The 27,043-nt window shown below is 38.3% G+C and overlaps 1 protein-coding gene across 2 annotated transcripts in view; it reads right to left on the reverse strand.

Moving 5' to 3' along the window:
* Nucleotides 1-9,975: 9,975 nt before the first annotated feature.
* The window catches only part of LOC124594853 (serine/threonine-protein kinase mTOR), a 264,014-nt gene continuing 246,946 nt past the window's right edge, over nucleotides 9,976-27,043 (reverse strand). For both annotated transcript variants that reach the window (XM_047133312.1, XM_047133311.1), the window contains 6 exons: nucleotides 26,443-26,583; nucleotides 26,103-26,308; nucleotides 25,770-25,917; nucleotides 15,482-15,767; nucleotides 13,266-13,446; nucleotides 9,976-10,327 (listed from right to left, as the gene is read on the reverse strand). In XM_047133312.1, coding sequence (XP_046989268.1) covers nucleotides 10,312-10,327; nucleotides 13,266-13,446; nucleotides 15,482-15,767; nucleotides 25,770-25,917; nucleotides 26,103-26,308; nucleotides 26,443-26,583 — 978 coding nt within the window. In that variant the 3' untranslated portion in view covers nucleotides 9,976-10,311. The remainder of the gene's footprint in view (nucleotides 10,328-13,265; nucleotides 13,447-15,481; nucleotides 15,768-25,769; nucleotides 25,918-26,102; nucleotides 26,309-26,442; nucleotides 26,584-27,043) is intronic.

Raw genomic sequence — 27,043 nt, forward strand, 5'->3', positions numbered from 1 at the left:
CCATTCCTTCCCTTGTTTCCACAGTACCGCTGTTGGAGCACAAACACACTACTTTCTCACATTTTGGCTGGCAGTATTGCCTCTGGACATCCACAAATGTAACACCTTATGTCAGTAGATGAAATACTCTGCATATTGTGCATCCCAGTCACTATATCTACTTCTTCCAACTCTGTTGCTATCCTGATGACAGCATTCAGGTCTTTCAGGTACCTGCCCAAGCCCTCCTAGGGTGGCAGAGCCCTCAGGAAGATATCCAGTGCTCCATGCTCAGTCCTCCGCCTCCTGGAGGATAATCTTATTCACTTCCCATTAATTCAAAAATATGTAGATTGACTTCCCTTACCCTCTCAGTAAAACTTTCCAGTGAGTCTTTGTCACATACTTACGCTCTATTGACTTGAACATTGTTAAGATTAAGACTGTTGGAAGCCAGCAAGAGAATTCCAAGGTAAAAAACCAGAGGGACAATGCAGAGAGCAGGCAATAACGTTAGCATTTAGGTTACTGGAGGTAAACAGTAACGCAAGAACCCTGCAAACTGCAGACACTCTGGGCAGCTGTCCCAGGGGAGAAGTTTAACTTCAGAGAATTAACTGGTAACTAGACACTGTTGCAAAGTGTCGCAGTAGAAGATGGACACAAAAAGCCACATCTTAGCAGAGTTAGCAACCGTGATAATTGCTCCTGACTAGGGAAACTCCCCATCGCACCACTCTCAGATTTAGTGGTAAGATGGCCCAGTGGTTAACCTGTCAAAAAGTGAATACAGGTCAAGCATGAAAACAGGAAGAAGGTATCCTGAAGTGTGAAAAAAAGCAAAATAGAAATAGTGAACGGTTGAAAAACAACAAGTGCAATGAAGAGCAGCATGTGAGAGCACCAGCATTGTGGATAAGGGGTCATGGTGTTGGACTGCCAAGTGGACAAGCCATGTTCAAAACTACATGGTGCTGTTTAATTTTTTTCACAACAGTATGAACTGCTTGTCTGATTATCAAAATGTTTGTGCTCTCTCTGTAGTCTTGGCATTTTCAAACCATACATCAACTCTGAGTCATACAGTAAGAATATGTTAGCGTTGCAAGTAAATGTGATGAATAGTGAGAGCAGGCGAGATATCACAGAGATGTCTCACAGAAATGAAAACAACAAATAAATGGGTGTGAACTTCGTTAGGCATTCAAGAGTCAAGGTTTACAAAATGGAATACAACTTCAAAAACGTTAAAAACATATGTTTTGGCAGAGCACAGACGAACTGTGTGATTATGAAACTGTTGCATTCTTTTGTTGTAGCTTATATGAAAACTATTATGTTTTCATCATTTCTTTGGGAGTGATCACATTCACATTCATACCAACACCTATAGCGGGAAAGGAGGCATATCTCACCCAATTACCAGTTGTACAAATTAGGTGCATTGATAATAGATTCCTGCCATATGACACATGTACTGTCTCTACTGCCGTGTATGACACATCAGACATGTTTTCCGGTGGAGGATACGTTCATGGTTCCCATTCGAAAGCCTCTTCCTTTCAGCTGCTAATACAGTAATTGTGCAGAATCGCCTGTTATTATAGGTCATTATATGTTACACCACAACACAGACACAAATTTGAGTAAAGTGAACAGCAAAGGGGGGGTGGGGGGGGGGGGGGGTGGAGAGGAAGAGGCCCATTTGAACACAGCTCACCATCTTGGCAATCCAACACTGTAACCACTTAACCATGACGTCATTTTTATTCTGGCAGCTCTATAATATAATGCACCTTGGACCGTCCACTGTTTCTGTGTTGTTTTTTTCACAGTCCAGTACACATTCTTCTTGTTATCATGCTTGATCTGTGTTCAGTTTTTGACACACTGTCCACTGTGCCCTCTTACCGCTTAATCTGAGGGGTGTGCCATGGGGAGTTTCCCTTGTGAGAACTGCAATGTCAGTGGGTTTACACAATTCAGAGTGCTATGATAGTGGTCCCCACTCATGAGAGGTCTCACGGCAGAGTCAGTTGATGTAAAACACTGTTTTTGCTGGCCATAATACAAATGGCAGTGATCTTCCAGCTGAGTGCTGTTGCTACCAAACTTGGAGTCTGTTTATGTAAAGGACAAAAATATCCCTATCTACAGAGTACGAGAAGGAGAGGAATCTGAATGTGGTTGGCCAGAGGCGGCCTTGCGGTGCAAAGCCATTTGTCAGATTGGCCCAAGCCTGTTAAGTGCCGGTAGATTGGTGGGCCACCTGTAGAAAGGGAGAAACAGTGTGCCACTACTATCCTTCAAAAGCCCATGGGTTTGTTTTCAGAGTTCTCAGCCTGATTGCTGGCATGGTAACTCTGTCACCCACCACCACCCTCGGATAAGCTCCAATAAGTCTGTTTTTCTCACTTGGAGTGCTGCTCTCAAAGTTCGTACTTTGCAATGCTGTTAGTGATTGCTGTTTCATTAGCTCTCATCCCACGGACTAAGACACTGACTTTTGTTGAGCAAACAGTTACACCCTTTGTTATTTCAGATGTTTAGGATTAGCCTTCACTTTAGTAGTTAGTCTGATTGCAGATAAATAGTGTTAATCAGACTCCTAAGTGTCATGAAGTCTCCTTCTGAGAACACCCTATCGAGACCCAAAATCCACACTTCTCGTAGGTGCCCAGTGACAGTGCTTGGCGCAGCTGCCAGCAGTCAATGTGTCATTACTGGAAGTGTATCTTTCTGCAATTGCTCCTTACCACTTACGAATTGTGGACTGACCAGCAACCCCTGTCTTCCTTCAATACTGTGTTAGGACACGACATTGTGTTTCTGTGCTGTGACATTCCACTCAATTGCTCCTGGGAGAACATTGCACTATTTGCTTCTTATAATGTTGCTGGAGACATTGTTTTAATTGTTCATATGTTAGTGTGTTCCTCAACCCTTCATCATATGTAACAAAGCCTTTTGCCTCACCTGTCAATCCTAATTTAGCCATATGCAACAGTTGATCATCCATCCAAAACTCAATCTCTGACACTGCCACCACATCATCCAGGAAAGATACTACATCTTTAGTTGATTTGCCAGAGAAGGGAGTGACTAAACTAGCAGCGGCTTGATTCGTCAGTGGGCTAGCCTTGATTCGTCAGTGGGCTAGCCAAACTGGGTGATGCTCTATCTTCTCTGACAGCAACCATTTGCATTTACGTTTATACTATGCAAATCACCATGAAGTCCATGGCAGAGAGTACGTCCCATTGTACCAGTTATTAGGGTTTCTTCCTGTTGCATTCACATATGGAGCATGGGAAGAATGATTGTTTGAATGCCTCTGTGTATGCAGTAATTATTCTCATCTTATCCTCATGATCCCTATGTGAGCTAAATGTAGGGGGTTGTAGTATATTCCTAGAGTAATTGTTCAAAGCCAGTTCTTAAAACTTTGTTAATAGACTTTCTCGGGACAGTTTATGTCTGTCTTCAAGAGTCTGCCAGTTCAGTTCCTTCAGCATCTCTGTGACTCTCTCCCATGGATTAAACAAACCTGTGACCACTGTGACCATTTGTGTTGTCCTTCTGTGAATATGTTCAATATCCCCATTAGTCCTATTTGGTACGGGTCCCTAATATTGCTTCAAAACTGTGGCAAATGAGCTGGTTCCTCTGGCTGTGTAAGTGTTACTTTAATGTGAGGATGGCAGTTCCATCTTGAACCTAGCTCCAGGGCATGCAAAAGCAGGAGAGAAACAAACAATTTGTCCACTCAACCCACTGTAACTCTCAATGCTAATAGCTGTGGCTGCAACATGCCACTGGGACTGGCTGTAGCATCCATCTCAACAGTGATGGTGGATGCTTCAGACACCAAAACGTGAAGGCCTGGGGTGGATGACCTCAGTGGTGGCAGGGTTGAGTTCGGGCGATGGGTTGTCATTAGGGTGATTACTGGTGATTATTCAAGAAAACATTCATTAAGTCATACATTTTATTTGGAAACAGCTACAATGCTCTGACCAGCTTGACATCAGCTGGAGGGCAAGAATGTTGACACATGGAGTCTGCAGCGTATCTGCTGTCTTAGCATGGCTCCGCAACTAAGGGCAGAATGCGTCAGTGGGTGTAGAGATTTGCCTCGATTCTTGTTATGCAACACAGCCCTCAGCATTGGTGCCTGGCCTTTTAAGTGGAGGCATACTACATCAGTATGCCCACCCAGGTGTAGGTGGTAGAGCAGCTGCACCACATTGCACTCAAATGGCAGCATGCCCCACCCCCAGGCAAAAGACTGGCTGTGGCTGGAGTGAGCCTGGAAGTGGCCCACCAGCTAGAACGCGTTAATTCCATGGTATGAACTAATTCCATGGTGTGGACAGAACCAGTAGTTGCTCCTTATTGATGGAAGCCAAGTCTTATGGTTGGTGCTTGCAGAACCACGTGATTCCGGTGCCTGGTGTAGTCTTTCCCATGTAGATGGCACCACCAAACTGAGATCCCCTCGCTAAAAAGGTATTCGTACAGTTACAATGTCTACTTGTTTCGCTGAAGCACTGATTCCAACTACGTACACCAAAACAGGCCTGTAGCTTGGCGGTGTAGTAACTGGCCTGCCAGTGCTGCAATCTATCTGCTGTATTGGCATTATTGTGTAGCTGGCCCCTGGCTGATACCACCATGTGGAAACAGACTGGTGGCATTACTGCCGGCCTGAGTCCAGGAAGCTTGCTTGTCACAAAACCTTCGAAGTGTCTGGTTCAAGCCACCTTCACAGCTCAGAATCAGATGGACCCAATCAGTTTTGGAGGCATTATTGCAAATTTTAAGTTTCATGGAAATGCTGTAAGCAAGGCTCATCTTTTCGATCCTCTGTGCCAGTCACTGGTATGATCCAAGCATTGCCTCAGACCCCAGATGATAGACATTTATACGTTCCAACATGAGCCACAATCTACAATTGGTTTCACCTTGTTCACTCAGTGACTCATTCAATATATCCCATACACACAGCATGCACAACGTGATATCTCCCATCTCTTGCTGCATTTTCCCTAAGGAGTAACATTATGCACCATATGTTTGAACTGTGTCAGTGATTAACAGTGCAGTTTATGAGTATAATAGATTATAGTCCTCTTGAAAAACAGATTCAGTCATTGCTACACATGGAAGGTTGGCAGACCACATTTGATGGTAGACCAACCAATGCTATGGTCTTCAGTGGAATTGCAAATTCACCATCGGTTGGGTATTGGGATTTTAAAGATGAATGTAGAGTACAAAAATTAGACACACAGCAAAATACTCACAACTAACATTGCCAGTATGATTTAACACACCAAAAAATATGAACAGAAAACAAATGTAATCAACAGAAATGATACATTTGATTAATATGGTTAACATTGACTGTTTATATATCTCAGTTGTTCTTTCTCATGCTGTACCTGTACACAGTAGTGAATAGATTAGGTTCTGCACACACTCAGAGCAGAACACAGTTGTAGGCTACTTCTCATTTACTCGCTGTACAACAGCTAGTAATAGAGCATTTAAATGTTGAATAAGACTTCTGTTTGCAGTACTCAACATATAAAGGTGTGGTCAGAATGGTTCATGTGTGGTGCGAGACTCATGGAGACAAAGAGCATATCAGTGAGAGACAAACCTAACTAACTGAGAGTCCTCTGATGCCGGTAGACACTGCTGATAGCAAACTCCAAAGCATTAGTCTCTATACTGCTGTAACTACTTGATGGTACTTCCATAATACTGTTAATTCCTCTTGGAACTATATAGTGACATACTATAACAGCTTGAGTGTACTTTAAGCCTCTCTTGAGACAACTGGATCTACTGGGTCTCTTCTTCTCTCCTGTGGCTCCTTCCACTGACTTTTGACATAATTTGAAAGTAGGTTCTGTAAGGGAAATGAAAACATGTATCTCCTCTTTGCCAGCTCATGTTTGACAGCTTCAAATTGGCTGATTTTGAATACTTTATCAAGGATATCTGGAAAGTACCGAGTTTCTTGTCATAGACTGGAAGTTTACCCACTTCCTCTCTGATGTGCTTTTTCTAATTTTTTTTCTGCTGTCTATATTATGAAGTTGCCTCTATTACTTGTAAAAATCAATTATTATTCACATGCACTATATTTAGATATAGTACCATCTAAATCAGTTCAGCCATTATGAGTGAAAAGGAAGTTTGAAATAATAATTAAAATAATCTACTCTTCTTGGTTCAAATAGCCCCTCATCGATAATCTGGCTCGTTGAAAACAATAATGCCTAGACAGTATTGTTAGGTTATTAAGTTTGACAGTTTGGACACTGTATGATTAAATTTCATCATCATTCCTTTTATTTTCTTCATCTCACATTTCAGTATAATTTTGATCTCTGTTCTGGTACTGTCCATTCATTTGAGTCTGACAACTTCATGAGGTCTTCTCCATAACTGCTTCTCACACCAGCTTCATAACAGCAACTACTAGTGCTATAACAGACCAACTACAACCAACTTGAAGAAGAACAGAGACAAAAGAAGCCACACTTCAGCCGTCTTATAATGCATCGATAATTTACAGCAAAAGAATTTCATAAACAATAACATATTATATGAAGTTCTAGAATGGCATTCATAATTTCAAATTAAATTTGAAGTATGAAAAAATAATAAAATTGTCTGAAAATAATTCATGCATAAATTTCATGTTTTGTATCTGTTTATGAAAAATATAAGACTAAGTTGTGTTACCAGAAATACAGTAAACACAAAGTTATGATTTTGATTCCGTTGGGTCGTGTCATCAGTTTAATGGGATTATCGTATTCTACAATTCAAGACAAAAATAGGCACACTGACCAGTTTCATTATACTCAGCACACTTATGTATCAAACAGGATGTGACCACAGCTTAGGCTTTCTGGTGAAAAACTGATGCCCTCTGGTACAGCCCTCTGCAGCTCTATGCCACTCATAGGTACACTACGTTATGCACTCTATATTTATTCATGTAATTTGCTTTTGGTGTTGAAAAATCTGAGATCCTTGGGCGTTCTATGAGGTCTAGTTATTTGCACACAGCAGGAAACAAGTGTAAGAAACATCCCCATTGGCCAAACTGGCTGCAGTGCCACAACAATGTAGCCAGATGAGACAATGTAGCTCTGGGTGTGTGTGAGGACGCATGTGCGCGATTGCATGCAAGTGTGTGTGTGTGTGTGTGTGTGTGTGTGTGTGTGTGTGTGTGTGTGTGTGTGTGTGTGTTCGTCAACTAGTTCTGAGGAAGAACACTGTCTGAAAGTTTAGCAGTTATTTCAGTCTGGTTTGTGTTTCTAGCAACTGCTTGACACCTCAGTTATATGGTGTGTGGTTAGCTTTACTCAGTCCATTATCAATGCATGTCACACAGAATCAGCACTGGCCAAAGTATAGCTAGAATATACAACTTGCAACATGATATATTCAAGGCTCACTGAGCAGCTGTCAGTTTTGAATATTTTCACAGTCTCATGGCTGTAATTCAAAACTGCCAATACACATTTGTCTTTTTTCTACAAATATGTGAACATTTTGCATAAATACTGTCTTCAAGTTGGCAGTGCCCTATTCACACTGTTACCACCATTCAGGTACCATCTGTTGAATATGCAGTTGCACTCTCCAGCCTATCAAGTTAGCTGTATTTATATTAAAAGGCATCTATGGTTATAGAGTACAAATTCTTGTCCAGAGTTCCTCCCACTCAGTGGTGAAGGAGTTAAATGCTTCATTGCATGAAAAATGGAAGAAAATTACCTTTAAAACTGTTCACCACTGTTCAAAAAGTAAGGTAACTTTTCAAATCGCGCGGGCAATGTACATTCAATTATCGATTTTTTTTATTTACTTTTTGTTATGTTGGTACACACTTCCCTACATATGTTCACAGTTTCAAGTGTTCAGCATACTTCATTTGTTTTTGACAGATAGGAAGGTTAGATGTGTGTTAGTGTGCTTGGCCATTTTCAATTATTATAAAGAATGGAGCAAAGAATTTGTATCAAATTTTGTGTGAAAAATGGAATGTTAACAGTGGCATACAGTGAGTCTGTTCTAAGTAAAAAAATGTTTACAAGTGGTAAAAGCTCTGAGAAGATGCCAGTGACAAACCTCACTCTGGACACCCCAGCACATCAACAACGGATGATAACGTTGAAACTGTGAAGAAATCTGTTTTGGAAAATCGTCAAATTACGGTAAGTTCTTTCAGATGTTTTGGGCATGAGACATATGTCAGCAAAGTTTGTTCCAAGACTTCTCAATTCTGATTCTGAAGAACCATCGTATGAGCATCAATCAGGAGCTCTAGAATGACATCAGTGATGATCCTGATTTGTTCATAAGGGTCATAACTGGTGGTGAAACATGGGTTTATGGTTATGATGTCAAAATCAAAGCCCAACCTTCCCAATGGAAGCATCCTGGAGAGCCAAGACCAAAATAAAGCACACCAAGTTTGATCAAATGTCAAAGTTTTGCTCACTGTTTTTTTCAATCACCATGGCGTGGTGCATCACGAATTTTTGCCTCAAGGTTGTATGGTCAATGAAGAGTATTACCTTGATGTTACGTGCCGTCTGCGAGAAGCAATATACAAAAATGCCTGGAATTGTGGAAAAACAATTCATGGCTTTTGCATCACAACAATGCACCTGTTCATTCACTGTTTCTTGTGCAAGATTTTTTGGCCAAAAACAACATGACAATCATGCCTCAGCCACCATATTCCCTGGATTTGGCCCCCTGCAACTTTTTCTTGTTTCCAAAACTGAAAAGACCTATGAAAGGACGAAGATTTTCAATGATTGAGGAAATAAAAACTGCATCACTGGAAGTACTCGAGGCTGTACCAAAAAGTGCTTATGAGAAGTGCTTCGAGGATTGGAAGAAGTGTTGGCACAAGTGTATATTATCTGAGGGGGATTACTTTGAAGGGAACAACATGAATAATGGTGAATAAATAAATATTTTTCCATAAATATATATAGTCACCTTACTGTTTGAACACACCTCCAATGTATCCATCCTGCAATTAATCACAGAAATTTAAGAGACTAAATTTGGTCTGATATTGTACAAATTAAGGTTTTTTACTTGTAATGATAACTATTTGCAAATAAAACTTGGTATACAGAAAAACAAGCAGATGTTTCTGACTACCATAAACAGGCAACAGGGACCAATCACTCCTTACATGATTTAAACATCATTACTAAGTAGATAGCCTGACAGATAACAAAAGTGCAAAACATAGTACAGTTTTCCGGGCACCAGATAACACAGATTTGCCTCTCCAATTAGCCTCACTGTAGGTACGAACCACTCTATTTGGCCAGGTCATCCTGTTATAACAGAAATCTATGTTTTAACAGAGAATATAATAGAGGGAAACATTCCACAGAGAATGTCGTATACACAAGAAGGAATGGCCTACTTCAAGTTGCTTATAAGGATGTACAGAAATGGGTCACAGATAAGCTATTCATTTCATAAAGAAGAGCACATTATCCCTCTCTCCAAGTACCTCCATTCACTCATGGTATTCTACTTCAACAGTGGCAGATGACAGCAATGTAATGACATGATTCATCACAGGCTGTGCCTGACAAACCTATTAGGTCAACCACACAATAGTATTAATTACTGAAAGCAAGTTTCACTCTGAATGCTACCTTTACAGCAATTCATAGTGTTTAGTTGCTTCTTTGGACTGTATTGTGATGGACCTTAATGTAAAAAAGGCCCACACATTATAACTTACAATTCATAAATATCTGCAATTTCTTTTTGCAGTCATCAGTAAGTAGACAAAAATAAGCAATAAAGTAAATGTGCATCACATCTGTCTGTCATGATAAGATTTTTCAAAAGATTTGTTCTTTTATTAATTTGAGATGAATGTTTAAACCTTGAAGGAGCACTTAATCTACAAAAAATAAAGTTTTGAGCTCTGTTTTACAGTTCACTTGATCCACAAAAAAACATTATTACAGCATTCAACAAAATATATCTGAATATAATTTACATAACAATGGAATGAAAGTTCTTACACTCAGTACTTCATACAGTCTCAAAAATGTCTGGCAGGCTGAAGAATATATTACATGCATAATTATATACAATCACATATACATATAAATTTACAGTAGCTATGATTTTAATTTTCCAGTTACACATCACACAGACTATTACACTTTTCTTGTAAACATATGATCATAATCTGCTGACTAGCTTTAAGTGTTCTTAAACATGACTTCACTGTAGAGAGACTGCAGTGACTAGCAGTTACCAGAAAGGGCACCTGGAATAAAAGAAGCATTGTAAAAATATTACCAACAAAAATAGTATTATTTTTTTAATAAAGCAGGAGAGAACCCATAAATCATGGTCAAAACTAGTGATATCAGTCCCCCCTTCCACCTCACACTGCTCATATGAATAGGAAGTGGCTCCACACACTTATCATTTTCAACAACATTGAGGTTTACATTGTCATATCTTGCGAATAAACCATTTCATAGACCTGCTTAAAGAAATCCTGGTAAAGACCACACGCACAACATTTTGACATTCTCCTTGCACTCTATACATGAATGGAATGTGGAATAAGCCTTAATAAGTAGTACAATAGGAAGTTCCGAGAACTGAGGCAGGGCAGCAGTGGAAAAATTGCAGACCCCCCCTCCAGAATAATAATAATAATAATAATAATAATAATGCAAGGTGCTTCTTGGGACTACTATGGGGTGGTGCTAACAGATTATTCTTGTAAGGGTAAACCACCACAGGAGCCTACTTACGAAATATCGTAATGAGTTTATGGGAGGCTGTCTGGATGACGCATTGTGGAAAACTGTCCAAGGGGGTATTTTTGCTCCAGGTCATTCTGCACAGGATGCAGTCACACATGCTGCTTCTTTGAGCTATCAGTTTTTGCCTCCCCCCCCCCCCCCCCCCTTCCTTCCCACCCACATTCCCCTGACATCGTACCAGTGACTTCTTTCTCTTTCCTTGGATGAACAAACAATTGCTTGGCAGATACTTCCCAAATGACGATGAGATGATTTTCAAGGTGGATCATTTCCTAAACAGCTGAGTTGCAGAGTTTTATATTGAAGTTCTCCACCATGTCATTCATTGTTGGGAGAAATGTGTTAAATTGAAGGATAAATATGCAGAGGGCTAACACTATCATCAAGTTTCATGGTTGCAGCTTCATGTTTTCAAGGTGATAATGAAAACTTTATGACTACCCCTTGTATTCAATAAAATCATCAGATGGAAAAAAACATTGGATTTATAGCTGACATAATGATCAGCAATTGTCCACTGTTCGTAGTAGCCACTTCTAAGTTGTGAACAAAATTATATAATGGAGCAATTCATATCAATTACCATTCACACGAGATACGTAAACTTTTAACACAGTTTCACAAAATCTATAACAAAAGCCCTTGAGAAATACAGCTTTGCTTCAACCTGAATTAGTATAGGAGAACTTATACGCAAATGCTTACAACTTCCATTAGACTTCATCACGATAGTGAGAAATTAAGAATTTGAAAAGGGGTTGGGCAAAAAGATCTAATGCAGCAAATTACTATCAGGGGCCTCAGAGCAGATACTTAACCTGGGACAAGAATGAGGGAATGTGTTGTTAAGGGAGCATATCCTAACATCCACTTTTGGGAATAACACTGTACTTCTTGTTCTAAGAGGAGGAAAAATTCAGCAGTTAACAGGAAAAAAAAATTAATAAACAAAGTTTGAAAGCTAGTCTTAAAACCCATTGCAATAATACTTAAATAATATATTAACAACACATCAAACAGAAAATTCTACAAATTAACAATGAAGTTATTAATGAATTTTTGTATTTTGGACAGTTGAAGGCAACAATTGGAGTGGCAATAACAGATACAAACGAAAGATTAAAAGTTGACTGCACAGCACTGCTCTGCTTTTATTAAACCAAACTGTCCTATTATGTTTGTATTCTCTGACATAATTATGACAATCTTTCCTTTGTAAAATGATAATTTCCTCTTGCTCACTGTTTATTGTACATTTGCTGGAGGCATTCATTTGCAACGATACTATAAATATATCCATTTCTTTCGATTCAACACTGTTCAATATTTCTCTCCTTTCCTCCTCCCCCCCCCCCCCCCCCTCTTGTTAAACCAATCCTACTCACCATTCATTGGTAAGACTAAGTATTTACCATCACATGACATTTTAAATTCCAGCCTCTCCTAAACAGTGAGTTGAAACTTTCCTTTTCATAATATTGTTACATTCCATTATGAAAATCCATTGTTTGATTGTAAGTTCTTTTCTAGTGTTTATAATTTCCCTTCTTCATTCAGAATATTATGCTTATCTTTTATTGAATCTTGTTTAGTGCAGTTTTCTGGTATAACTGATGTAATATTATATATATTACCTGCCATTTGGTAAAGAATACTTTTCGTGTTGTATTTTTACTTATTGCAGATTTGATTCCTTTTGTAAATCACTTTAACCACGCATATAACAATGCATTGTCATACATATGAATACAATGAGTGTGGAAGTTTTTTTAGCCATTTATGATAAACATTGTAATTTGTACACTTAGCTATTCTTTTTTGGCAATTAGATAATGATATGTGCAGTACTCTTTCATGGCAAAGTTCAGGCAGTGGTACATATGAGATAATGTTACAGGCAGTCCATGAAAGACAAGACAAACAACAGAGATATATGATATGATGTGATGACATTACATATCAATGACATCTTGTAAGTCTTATCAACTAGATTTCCCCCATTAAATTCTCAATTACCAAAGGGAACATACAACAACTATGGCCAATAACTAATAAACATCTTCAGAATATAGAAAATTGTTTTATGTTATTTCAAATGGTTCAAATGGCTCTGAGCACTATGGGACTTAACATCTGAGGTCATCAGTCCCCTAGAACTTAGAAGTACTTAAACCTAACTAACCTAAGGACATCACACACATCCATGCCCGAGGCAGGATTCGAACCTGCGACCGTAGCAGTCGCACAGTTCCAGACTGAAGCGCCTAGAACTGCTCGGCCATGGCTGGCTTTTATGTTATTCCTGTAGCTCTGTTATACTATGATAAGGTAATACAGAAAAAGAAGGTGCTGTAAATCTTACTTCGCAAAGTGTTCTTTTTCTGTTTTTATAGTATAGCTCAATGTTTTAATATGCAAAACACTCACCAGCCAATATAACATTGACACAGATTTTCATTAGAAGTGGCTTGTTGTATCAAGAGATCCACTTGCTTTTGAACTGTCAGATCTTTCTCATGGGAAAAGTCACAGCCAGTTAACTTCTCTCGAACACGTGTTATTATTGCTAAAGCCTTCTTGTTCAGTGCTTCTGGTTGGTTGTTGTCTCCTATATTGCAGAAAAGAAGCATTACTTCACTGTTTAACAATGAATGTACCTATATAATCTATTGTCTGTACAAAAGACATTTAACATTGCATTATAATAAATTTATGGTTAGCAAATATGTTTGGACAGTGTTGTCAAAATGGCCACCATGGATTGGTGAGCATATATTTTTCTGTTATTTCCTTTACTGTTTCTGCATAAATATGTGGCGTCATTTGATGTTTTTTTATTATTATTATTATTTTCTGGTCTCTCTTAATATTGCTTATATTATCATTGCCCTCAAGTAATCAATGATGCTAAGATAGTTTTCTGAGTAAATAAAGTTTGAGAAAAAGTTGGAAGAAGGAACATTTCTGCCATATAGAGCACACAGCTGGAGTGGAAAAAGAGACAGAGAGAACAATGATGTGTCAAATGTAGCATAATGAAGAAGTGTCTTCTTGAATATGAAAGAAGTTGAAGTATGCATTACAGTCAGTCTAGTGTAAATTGTTTCTACTGCCACTTCACATACCACTTCTCAAAATATGGAAAGCAAGGATCTTGTGCAGTAGAAGACATTTGTTTCACAGCACTGACAATGACAAAGTGCTCATAGTTCTTGAGGCATGCATTTTAGAACCCGAGTTTACTAGAGTTTTTTTTTGCTCTTAATGATTGTTCCTGTCATATCCCTGAATATTGACCACTCCTTCTGGGACACCACTTATCTAGCAACAATACTTCACTTCCTTTTGTCAGGACTGTCTGCAACTTCTGAATGTGATGGACACAGCAGCATGATGGTCAGGTTTATGATGTGAGACAGCAGGAACATTACTGTCTGCTGGTCATCTATCATTTTTTCTCTCGCTGTACTCTATGCAGCTTGTTAAGCTGAAAATATTTTGATTACTTTCTTTTAGGACCAACTCTGTCTACGGAGAACATGGTCTGTAGCAAAAATGTGGTTGCAGCAGTGAAGAACATAATGCATTCTTCATTTCACAGTGGCCACAAGTTGAGAAAAGCAAACACCAAGTTAGTGGCCAATGAATGTGTTGTGACTGTGTTGAACTGTTTTGTCATTTCAACTGGATGAAAACGTTCATATTCTGAAAGTTCCTGGCAGTTTAAAACTGTGTGCTGACCAGATTTAACTCAGAACTTTGTCTTTTCACTGGCAATGCTCTTACTGACAACTTTAATGGTGGGGACTGGTCAAGAGTCTCGCTAGTATAGCTATTGGTCACAGCATTACCCATAAACAGTGTGGTTTCAGTTTTGAGTCCCACACTGGCAAACAGTTTTAATCTGCCATAAAGGTTCAAAACAACACACAATATTCTACATCTTCTAAGTCTACATAACAGTCATTGATTAAAACTGTTGGAAAAGTTGTGAGAAACACCTCGCTGCACATTATGATAACTTCTTGTTTAAGTGACACTAAATTCATTAGCAATACCAGCGCATGCCACACTTCTAAGGAACTTGCAGTGCCTCAGCATCATGATGTCACAAAATTTTCTCTGTGCCAACCAGTTTATTTTTTTCTATATCTGATTTTACAAGAGGTGTGAACACATTTAATTTGTTTACCTGCTGAGCTGACATGTGTAACTGTGTTACATTTTTACATACTCTACTTCCCATCCTTTTCTAAAGTATTGACATGAAACTCAACATATCTTTAACTACTGTAGCTTAGGAAACTAATTTTGATAAATTTGGCCATGTCTGCTATGCATTGCGAGTTACCTTACTGCCTATCTCTCCACACAGTTTTTTCTTTCTATTATATTTCTTTCTAGAATTAGTTACCATTACTTTTTTGCCCCTCTGTCAAAGTTATTATACTGTAAATTATGTTAGGTTTATCATGGGTGTAACACAAGCTTGGGACTTAAAAAAAATCAAGGAAAAACTGGCTATCCGTTTTCTGATTTTTACTCTCAATATAGTTTCTTTTCGATTACAAACAGATGTCAAATTGTAAAATTAAAAAAAGAATCATAATATATGGAAAGATCGTCGAATTCTCTGCACATACCTATATTTTCCATGCTGCCAGGCACACCCTTCTTAGCAGCAGTAGCACTTAGACTGCCACCCGCATCCAGTATATCACCATGTTCTTGTGATGATGATGAAACAGACAAATCAGTTTGGGCTTTTGAGCGTTTTGCTTTGGGTGTGGCATTATCAATGAGTCTCCAGTTCAGCAGTGGATCATACACAAATGCTTCTAGAACTGCCATTAGACTGTCCTTGTTGCGATGAAGCACAGACATGACGGACTCACATGTGCGGCGATATGTCCCTTCTATTCCTGTAACCTACAAGCAAACAATTAATGTTGTTTTAACTGCAAGTCATATTATCTTATGTGGCAGTGTTATTATCCGCATGCAATTGCTGAGCATACAATAAAGTAAATAAGTAAATAAAGTTGTGAGCAAAGTAAACAATTGAGAAAACTAGTTTTTATTTTCAAAAAAAGAAAACAAATAAGGAAAGAAAGCACTCATTGAGAAGAAAATGAAAATATGTTGACTGACATTAACTTCCTTTAAAGTGGAGAAGTTTTTCTTGAATCTAAATTTTCTTCTGGGATATACTAAGTATGTTAATTTGAGACATTCACATTCTTTCATTATCATGAGTCTCTATTATGTACATTGTGTATTTTTCTTCTACATATTTTGCTCTGTTCCCTTCGCAGTTTTCATGCTCTTTGCATGTGTCACAGGATAAACCAGAAATGTTTTACAGAACAGCAAATGACAAACTGAAAATATGGTCAAGTATAGGAAGGAAGTTAGATCATTATTAAATAATCCCTCCTAATGCATTACAAATGGAGCACCAACTCAGTTACACAAAGTGAAAGAAGGAACTGCCCCTGGTCCAGCCAAAGAAATCTTCCCACTATTTACTGTTGTAATTTTGGGAAACTATGGAAAATATAAATCAGGATGGCTGGATAGAGATTTGAATTCTACTCCAACCAAACGCACTGCAGCACATTCATAATTCTGAGTATACATATAACTGTATTTTATATTCCGAGTAGGATTACATGATTTCCATTTGCATTAAGAGTCTTTTCATTTTCTGTCAACAGATCCTCCTTTGTACAGATTTGGTTCACTGTTGAACACAAAAGCACACCTCCAAAATGAAATTTTCATTCGACAGTAGAGTATGCACTGATATGAAACTTCCTGGCAGATTTAAATTTTAAAATTGTGTGCTGAACTGAGATTTTACTCCCGAGTTCAAGTCTCAGCCCGGTATACAGTTTTAATCCGCCAGGAAGTGTAATCAAAGCACATGTTGCGAATACTGTGGTATGTTGATAGATGTTATGAATTCTGTGGTATGTTGATAGGCATTGGGAATTCTGTGGTATGTTGATAGATGTTGGGCATTCTGTGTTGCGCTTTCTGATTGTTTTATATCCGTCCTAAGTGAGCTTAAAATACTTAGGCAGAACTTAGGTTTGTGAGCTTTAACTGCAACATGATACATTCAGCATCCTATTTGCTTCTCCGTTATGCAGGAGTGAGAAAATTTTGGTCTTCAAATGATTTGCATTCAGAAAGTTATCATCACAGTAAAATCAACAGACAATGTCAGCTTTTCTCCCACTTCTTCGAGTTCTTGCTTTGTGGAGCTGGCTACTTTTGTTTGTGTAAATAAACTGTGCCATTCCATCAACATGTTGCTCATTTGCGAGGATGTTATGTAGACTGAAGCAAGAGTACTTGCCTAGGGAAATCAATTCTTCTATAATACCCATTTGCTGTTTTTTCCAAGAAGACCCACACAGAACCTCTGGTTTTGCTGAACAAATCCAATAACAGATTTAAGATAGAAATCCTTTGTTAGCTGATGATGCTTCCACAGTAGCAAATAAATTCTGAGTTCAAACATAATGACGTATCTTAGAAAGAATGATGTCCCTCATGACAGCCAGCATGGATTCCGAAAACATCGATTATGCGAAACCATAATCACACTTTTCTCACAACGTACTGAAAGCTTTGGACTGAGGCAGTCGGGTAGATTTCTGAAAAGCTTACTGTCAAAAGTATGATCATGTGGGGTATCAAGCAAAATTTATGACTAGATAGAGGACTTTTTGGTAGGGAGGATACAGCATGTTGTCTTGGATGGAGAGTCATTGTCAGATGTAGAAGTAACCTTGGGTGTGCTGCAGCAAACTCTGTTAGAACGCTTGTTGTTCATGTTGTATATTAATAGTAACCACAAACTTTTTGCAGATGATGTAGTTACCTATAATGAATTTCGGTCTGAAAGAAGCTGCATAAATATTCAGTCAGCTTTTGATAAGATTTCTAAGTGGTGCAAAGATTGACAACTTGCTTTAAATGTTCAGAAATGTAAAATGGTGCACTTCATAAAAAGAAAAGAAAAAAATTCTTATAACTATACTATCAATGGGTCACCACTGGACTGGGCCAACTCGTACAAATACCTGGGCATAACACTTTGTAGGTATATGAAATGTAATGATTACACAGGCTCACTGAAAAGTAAAGTAGGTGGTAGATGTGGTAGACTTTGGTTTATTGATAGAATACTGGAAGAAATGCAGTCAGTCTACAAAGGAGATTGCTTACAAAACACTTGTGCCACCCATTATAGAATGTTGCTCATGGGACATGTACCAAATAGGACTAGCAGGGGATTATTGAACGTATACACAGAAGGGCAACACGAATGGTCGCAGGTATGTTCAACTTTTGGGAGAAAAGTCTCAGAGATTATGAAGACATCGAACTGGCAGGTTCTTGAAAAAGTTTCAAGAACTGGCTTTAAATTATGACTCTAGGCATACGAGGGGGTACCAAAAAAAACCTGGAATAACATTGCCATGTGGTGTGCTTGTGTAGTACGCATTTCTGCCGCTAGACACACACAGCGCAACTCACTGCCAGTTCAGTTTGTTGGCCTCGCTTGTTCTGTTCATCTGCAGTGATTGTTTTTGATAGTACTATTTCATTCTAGTTTTGTTTTTCATTATAGCAAGTTTAAGTGAACAACATTCAGCTGAGAAATTCTGTTTTCTACTGTGCTGGTACTGCGAACGGCTGAAAGAAAGGGGAAACTACAGCTGTAATTTTTCCCGTGCGCATGCAGCTTTACTGTATGGTTAAATGATGATGGCGTCCTCTTGGGTAAAATATTCCGGAGGTAAAATAGTCCCCCATTCAGATCTCCGGGCGGGGACTACTCAAGAGGATGTCATTATCAGGAGAAAGAAAACTTGCGTTCTACGAATCGGAGTGTGGAATGTCAGATCCCTTAATCGGGCAGGTAGATTAGAAAATTTAAAAAGGGAAATGGATAGGTTAAAGTTAGATATAGTGGGAATTAGTGAAGTTCGGTGGCGGGAGGAACAAGACTTCTGGTCAGGTGACTACAGGGTTATAAATACAAAATCAAATAGGGGTAATGCAGGAGTAGGTTTAATAATGAATAGGAAAATAGGAATGTGGGTAAGCTACTACAAACAGCATAGTGAACGCATTATTGTGGCCAAGATAAATACGAAGCCCACGCCTTCTACAGTAGTACAAGTTTATATGCCAACTAGCTCTGCAGATGACGAAGAAATTGATGAAATGTATGATGAGATAAAATAAATTATTCAGGTAGTGAAGGGAGACGAAAATTTAATAGTCATGGGTGACTGTAATTCGAGAGTAGGAAAGGGGAGAGAAGGAAACATAGTGGGTGAATACGGATTGGGGGTGAGAAATGGAAGAGGAAGCCGTCTGGTAGAATTTTGCACAGAGCATAACTTAATCATAGCTAACACTTGGTTCAAGAACCATAAAAGAAGGTTGTATACATGGAAGAAGCCTGGAGATACTGACAGGTTTCAGATAGATTATATAATGGTAAGACAGAGATTTAGGAACCAGGTTTTAAATTGTAAAACATTTCCAGGCGCAGATGTGAACTCTGACCACAATCTATTGGTTATGAACTGTAGATTAAAACTGAAGAAACTGCAAAAAGTTGGGAATTTAAGGAGATGGGACCTGGATAAACTGACTAAACCAGAGGTTGTACAGAGTTTCAGGGAGAGCATAAGGGAACAATTGACAGGAATGGGGGAAAGAAATACAGTAGAAGATGAATGGGTAGCTCTGAGAGATGAAGTAGTAAAGGCAACAGAGGATCAGGTAGATAAAAAGATGAGGGCTAGTAGAAATTTATGGGTAACAGAAGAAATATTGAATTTAATTGACGAAAGGAGAAAATATAAAAACGCAGTAAATGAAGCAGGCAAATAGGAATACAAACGTCTCAAAAATGAGATCGACAGGAAGTGCAAAATGGCTAAGCAGGGATGGCTAGAGGACAAATGTAAGGATGTAGAGGCTTAACTCACGAGGGGTAAGACAGATCTGCCTACAGGAAAATTAAAGAGACCTATGGAGAAAAGAGAGTCACTTGTATGAATATCAAGAGCTCAGATGGAAACCCAGTTCTAAGCAAAGAAAGGAAAGCAGAAATGTGGGAGGAGTATATAGAGGGTCTATACACGGGCGATGTACTTGAGGACAATACTATGGAAATGGAAGAGGATGTAGATGAATATGAAATGGGAGATACAATACTGCATGAAGAGTTTGCCAGGACAAAACTCTACCATCTGATGAGCAAGATGTATGAGACAGGAGAAATACCCTCAGACTTCAAGAAGAATATAATAATTCCCATCCCAAAGAAAGCAGGTGTTGACAGATGTGAAAATTACCGAACTATCAATTTAATAAGTCACAGCTGCAAAATACTAACGTGAAATTCTTTACAGACGAATGGAAAAACTGGTAGAAGCCGACCTCAGGGAAGATCAGTTTGGATTACATAGAAATGTTGGAACACGTGAGGCAATACTGACCCTACGACTAATCTTAGAAAATAGATTAAGGAAAGCCAAACTTACGTTTCTAGCAATTGTAGACTTAGAGAAAGCTTTTGACAATGTTGACTGGAATACTCTCTTTCAAATTCTAAAGGTGGCAGGGGTAAGATACAGGGAGTGAAAGGATATTTACAATTTGTACAGAAACCAAATGGCAGTTATAAGAGTTGAGGGGCATGAAAGGGAAGCAGCGGTTGGGAAGGGAGTGAGACAGGGTTGTAGCCTGTTGCCGATATTATTCAATCTGTATATTGAGCAAGCAGTAAAGAAAACAAAAGAAAAATTCGGAGTACGTATTAAAATCCATGGAGAAGAAATAAAAACTTTGAGGTTCGCCAATGACATTGTAATTCTGCCAGAGACAGCAAAGGACTTGGAAGAGCAGTTGAACGGAATGGACAGTGTCCTGAAAGGTGGATATAAGATGAACACCAACAAAAGCAAAACTAGGATAATGGAATGTAGTCGAATTAAGTCAGGTGATGCTGAGGGAATTAGATTAGGAAATGACGCACTTAAAGTAGTAAAGGAGTTTTGCTATTTGGGAAGCAAAATAACTGATGATGGTCAAAGTAGTTAATGGAAAATCTCATATAAAGATGTGAAACAAATACTAACAAAGAGATAGAGGGGCTGGCCAGTACTTACCTCAGCTCAGTACAGCCGATAGATACACAAAAAACAGAACTGAAAATTTACGTTCCTAGCTTTCGGAACAAATGTTCCTTCATCAGGGAGGAGAGAGGGGAAAGAAAGGGAAGAAGGGAAATTGGATTCAGTTACTCACAACCCAGGTTATGAAGCAACAGGGAAAGGAAAACAGGGTGGGTAGCAAGGATGGAGGCATGGTTGCCAGAGGGAAGCCAAAGATCTCTGACAACCATGCCTCCATCCTTGCTACCCTCCCTGGTTTCCTTTCCCTGTTGCTTCATAACCTGGGTTGTGAATAACTGAATCCACTTTCCCTTCTTCCCTTTCCTTCCCCTCTCTCCTCCCTGATGAAGGAACATTTGTTCTGAAAGCTAGGAACGTAAATTTTCGGTTCTGTTTTTTGTGTATCTATCGGCTGTACTCAGCTGAGGTAAGTACTGGCCAGCCCCTCTATCTCTTTGTTAGTAGATGGTCAAAGGAGAGAGATGTAGACTGGCAATGGCAAGGACAGCGTTTCTGAAGAAGAGAAATTTGTTAATATCGAGTATATATTTAAGTGTCAGGAAGTCATTTCTGAAAGTATTTGTATGGAGTGTAGCCATGTATGGAAGTGAAACATGGACGATAAATAGTTTGGACAAGAAGTTTTCGAAATGTTGTGCTACAGAAGAATGCTGAAGATTAGATGGGTAGATCACATAACTAATGAGGAGGTATTGAATAGAATTGGGGAGAAGAGGGGTTTGTGGCACAACTTGAAAAGAAGAAGGGACCGGTTGGTAGGACATGTTCTGAGGCATCAAGGGATCACCAATTTAGCATTGGAGGGAAGCGTGGAGGGTAAAAATCGTAGAGGGAGACCAAGAGATGAATACACTAAGAAGATTCAGAAGGATGTAGGTTGCAGTAAGTACTGGGAGATCAAGAAAGCTTGCCCAGGGTAGAGTAGCATGGAGACCTGCATCAAACCAGTCTCAGGACTGAAGACCACAACAACACAACACTAGGTAAAAATGCTTATGAAACTGTTTTAGTGTTGAAAAGATGTTACCAAGGTGATGCTTTGGGAAAAACTCAAGTGTACAAGTGGTTTGCTCGATTTAAAAATGGCAACATGCCTACTGATGACAAACCTCATTCTGGACGTCCATCAACTGCTCAAATCAATGAAAATATTGAAAAAATTGAAGAGCAGAGCGTATGGTCACAGACCATCAACGGGCAATTGATCAATTGTCAGACATTAGTGGGTTATCTTGGAGCTAGGGTCAGCAAATTTTAATGGAAGATTTGGGAATGAAAAGGATTGCTGCCAAGTTTGTTCCTCACACCTACACACATAGCCATCCTTATTAGACAGTTTTTGGCTAAAAATAGCATGGTTCCATTGCCCACACACGTTAATCATCTGACCTGGCTCCGTATGACTTTTTCTCATTTCCACACATGAAAAAGGGCACGAAAGGACACCGATTTGACAACACGGAAGAAACCAAGGAAAAAATGAGGGCGAAAAACAGTCAGCCATTTCTAAAGATGACTACAAAAAAATGTTTTGAAGAGTGGAAGCACCAGTGGGACGAACATACTAGTTGTAGTGTAGGCCCCCCCCCCCCCCCCCCTACATATGCTACAACCCTCTATGTATCGCTTGCATAGGAATCGTACTTCCCATGCTCTAGTACATGAATGGAATAGAAAGAAACCCTACCTAATAACTGGTATAATGGGACGTACCCTCTGCCGGTTCTGGAGTATAGATGTCAATGTAGATCATAAAAGGCAGTGTCATTTTAATTTCCTAAAAACTATCTTCAGCGTGCTTTACTAAGTTTAAAATCTGTTTCCAAGAAAAATAATCTTACTCTGGGATGTGTTTGAGGTTATGTTCAAAATCAACCAGTATACATTTTCTCATGGTGAGAAACCGAAAAGATGTAGTTTGGATCATCAACCTGGTTTCCTGCCTTTGGTGATGCAGTAATATGTGGTCATCTCCACAGTTTTGTGTATTTCATTGTTGTGGCAGAAATGCTTCACAGAAAAATGATTTCTGAAACTTAACTGTGTACTGATTTTGATTACCAACAGAGGCACAACTAATAAGAGTACCTTGTGAGGTTTCATTAAGTAGCTGACATACATTTCTTTTATCTTATATTTCCATGATACTTTATCATATTTTCACATTTTAACAATGTATTACCTTTGAAAAGCGTAATTTTGTATTCACAAAAACATTTTTCATGTTAATATGCACACTGAAAACCCTATAAAAGTTTAAAGTGTGGAAGGAATATGCTTGGTTCACATTTACTCTGTTATCAACAAAATTTCATGCATTTAAGTCTCAGTTGAGATGCACCAAGGGTAAATTGTCTGCATGGGAGTGTTCATGGAAAGGTATTCACACTCACCAGCAGCCCCCATAAATTACATTGAACACTAAGCCTAATTCATGTGATGTCATACTAGGGGTTGACTTATCATCTCACCAAAATGTTTCATTAGTAAGCAGGTCACGTATATTCTGCATGATCTGTCGAAGTTGTGAGTGGTTACTATCTAACATTATGTTCGGAGGTATGTAGAGGATAAAGAGCATAAAAAATTTCAAATTTAATTCTCAAGGTCCATTTTTATCCTACCACATGATCGCAGAACATCTCAGCACAATAAATATACTGAATAAAAAATAATAATAAAAACAATAATAATAATGTGTCTCTATGGCTTAAACTGGTATGAAATGGGAAAGGTGTCAAGCCATATTAGTTAGCATTACTCAATTTGGGAATATCATGGGACACTCAAATCCCAGTACCTTATTACAATGATACTATTTCTGAAATTTAACACACTTTAGGAAGTTAAAATAAGAATGGTTTGTTTGTCATATGTCAAGGAAGTTGTAAAAGGGTTTAGAGAAAATACAGTCAAATTCCAGGAAGAAAAGGAAGTGCATATCTAAACTACACTCGTACACATCACTGACATCAATAGTGGTTGTCAGGTATCAAGAAGACCAAAGCCATTGAATAGTTGTACTGTACTGATTAATATAGTTGAATTTTTTACCATGATTAATTTTAGTTTTCAAATTCTGCTTTTGGAAGTAGTTTCAGCAACATAACTGTCTGAGAATAAATAATTGCTTTCTTTTACCAACATTAGTACAATGACAAACTGATTCTAGCAAAACCCGTCAGTTGTTTCATCTCAAGTATTGCTCTGTAGTCTGTGATTTTAATCTCTTGGCAAATTTCATCATGAGACACTTCTAACATTCCTGATGCAACTCATTCTGTACCATTCTAGATGCTTATACAGTTGTGGATGAAATTCAATGATTATGGTTGAGGTGCTCCTTCTTCAGCTCTGTATCTCACTTGGCAATTGAGTTTATTAACCCACGGAAAATTTATTTTCCGATTTCTCATCCTCATCACACCATTTCAATGTCATAAAAATGAATATTTTTTTATTACATTTGGGAGGTACATATTTTTTGTGACTTTCTCACAACGGAACTATTTGTTCTTCGCATACAGCTCACCATTGCCCTCGTGATATCTTCACATACATAATTTGCATTTAAATTGGGTGTGACATAAGTGTCTTCAATTTATCTTTGTATAATAACAGAGAAAACAATGTACACAGTAACTAATTGATCAGATTCAGAACAATGCTTTACTCACATTCTTCATACGGAAAAACACTGAGAAATTGCACAACATATGGCAGAGCCACAGTATTTGAATTATATGCAGAACTGCTGAATATGCTTTGAAACTGCTGAATAAGTAACATTAACACTGATTTACTGAAGGTGCAAAGCAAGACTGAGCATTTCATTGGTAAACATAATAGTGGCATAGCTAAGTTCTACTTATAATTTGGCACTAACAAGGTCTTAGGCACTAGCCTAGTCAATGAGTCCTTCTCTTAGTGGAATACCAAATTTAAGTTACTGTGCAGTGTGACTTGTTCCCAAGTGACTGATGGTTCCATTCCTCAGAGTGCAGGAAACACCTTCGCATGATTCATGACTCATTCATGAGCTGAATTAGCTATGGAGATGAAAATCTGGTTACACTTCAATTAAAACACGTCTCCTCAGGCAGCACTAAGGCACACAGATTAAAGCAGCTGATCACTTACACGCCACGGAGTAACAACATTATAAGAGTAAAAAATATGGAGTGACAGGTGTTCAACAAAGTGGTACGTACTTCAGACAAGCACTTGTGTGTTACAGTTTAGGTTGTACCACTTTTGCATAAAGAAACAAGCCACAACAATGTGACTTTGCACATATGAGTAAAGGGAATGCTCATTCTGTATAAAATTATCTGCAAAATAAAATCACTGCAAAGCAATAGGATGAGAGCTAATAAAATTTCTGTTGAAAACAGCAATAAAAAAAATTAGGAAAATGACACTGGAGAGGGGAGGGGGGGAACAACCCACAACCTATATATACAAAAAAAGGTCAGACAGAATATTTTAGCAATCTGAATTCGTATGGTGGTAATTTTTATTTATTTACATATCTCAAAATTGGACATACGAGAAAAGGATAAGCTAAGATAAAATTGAAAATAAGTAATTTAAAGAAGAAGTCATTACTGCAGGGACAGTACACCACTTAAAAGACTACGCTATACAAGGAACAATGCACACAATTTAAAAAAATAAAGATTTGGTGTAAATATTTTACCTCCATTGCATTAATCAGCATGCGAGTAAGCCTAAACGGAATCTTCTCTGGGAACTTTTCTCTTGTCATTGCTACTTCAAAACAATCTCCAAAATCTATATGCAAAATTTTCCCACTCAGCCGATCTAACATCAAATTTGAAGGATGCCTGAAAATTACAAGAATTAAATAGAAAATATTTAGTATTTGGTAAAAAAGGGAAAACAATAATTCTAATAATACCACAATAAATATACAAATAGCAAAAGAACTCAAGTGGGCCTCTTTAAAAGTAATCACCATTATTTGCAAATAATGAAAGTTGGTTTGTATTAGAACCAGATTTTTCTTTACCTGTCTCCTAAGCCCAGTATGTAACCAACCATTGACATGACAGCAAGGGAGCGAGTATAATTTGTACGTCTATCAAACCATACTTCTGATGACGGTGATTTAAGCCAGAGAAGTCGTGATAAGTCATCTCCTTGTGTGTGCTCTAATGCGTGTTCAAACACTTCCACTTTTTGCATCAGTGTTAGGTGGTCATAATCTGGTGCCATCTATAATTATAACAAGGTATTAATTATATTTTCTAATGTACAGCAGTTAACAAAATGGGTACTGCTACAGATAATTTTAAACAATCTATATCATTAGATAGTTCAAAATGTATTCTTTACTAAAGTGTATTTACCCGAAGCATAATTCTGTGTTCAATGTTTAATAATATTTTCTTTTTCTCTCTATAATCCCTTATAAGTGTGTGAAGTGTATCACAGTGAGGCACCCAGCCAATCAGTCCACTGTTTGTTGATAATGGGATCACAGCATACCTCTGTTGGGAAAAGAACATTTTTTTGTGTGAAAACAAATTTATTCATCAGCCTTAAAAACTATTGTATATACTGATAAACAGTCAATAGATTACTAAACAACAATCAGCAGCGACCACTTCATGACAAGCTTTGTAAAATAATGTGACTTAAGATAGCTTGGTTAACCACGCAGAGCAGGCACTGAATAGTAAACAGCCAATTTAAAAGTAGGCTGTTGGATCCTCCCACCACCATCACAATTTTCCGTTATTAAGTAGTATGAGAACAAGGCAACTGGTTTTGGAGTACAACAGTGTTTTTCTAGTGAGTACATTCTATCCCTTATTTGATTCCTAAAGCCTTGCTATGGTTGCCATAAAACTTCCCCAGTAATCAATCTAGCCCCTGCATGAGTGATAGCCTGAAACTCACTTCTCAGTACGCCATGACTATAATCTAGCTGAGATCATATAAAAACTT

This window comes from Schistocerca americana, chromosome 2 (assembly GCF_021461395.2).
Source record: "Schistocerca americana isolate TAMUIC-IGC-003095 chromosome 2, iqSchAmer2.1, whole genome shotgun sequence".
NCBI lineage: Eukaryota > Metazoa > Arthropoda > Insecta > Orthoptera > Acrididae > Schistocerca > Schistocerca americana.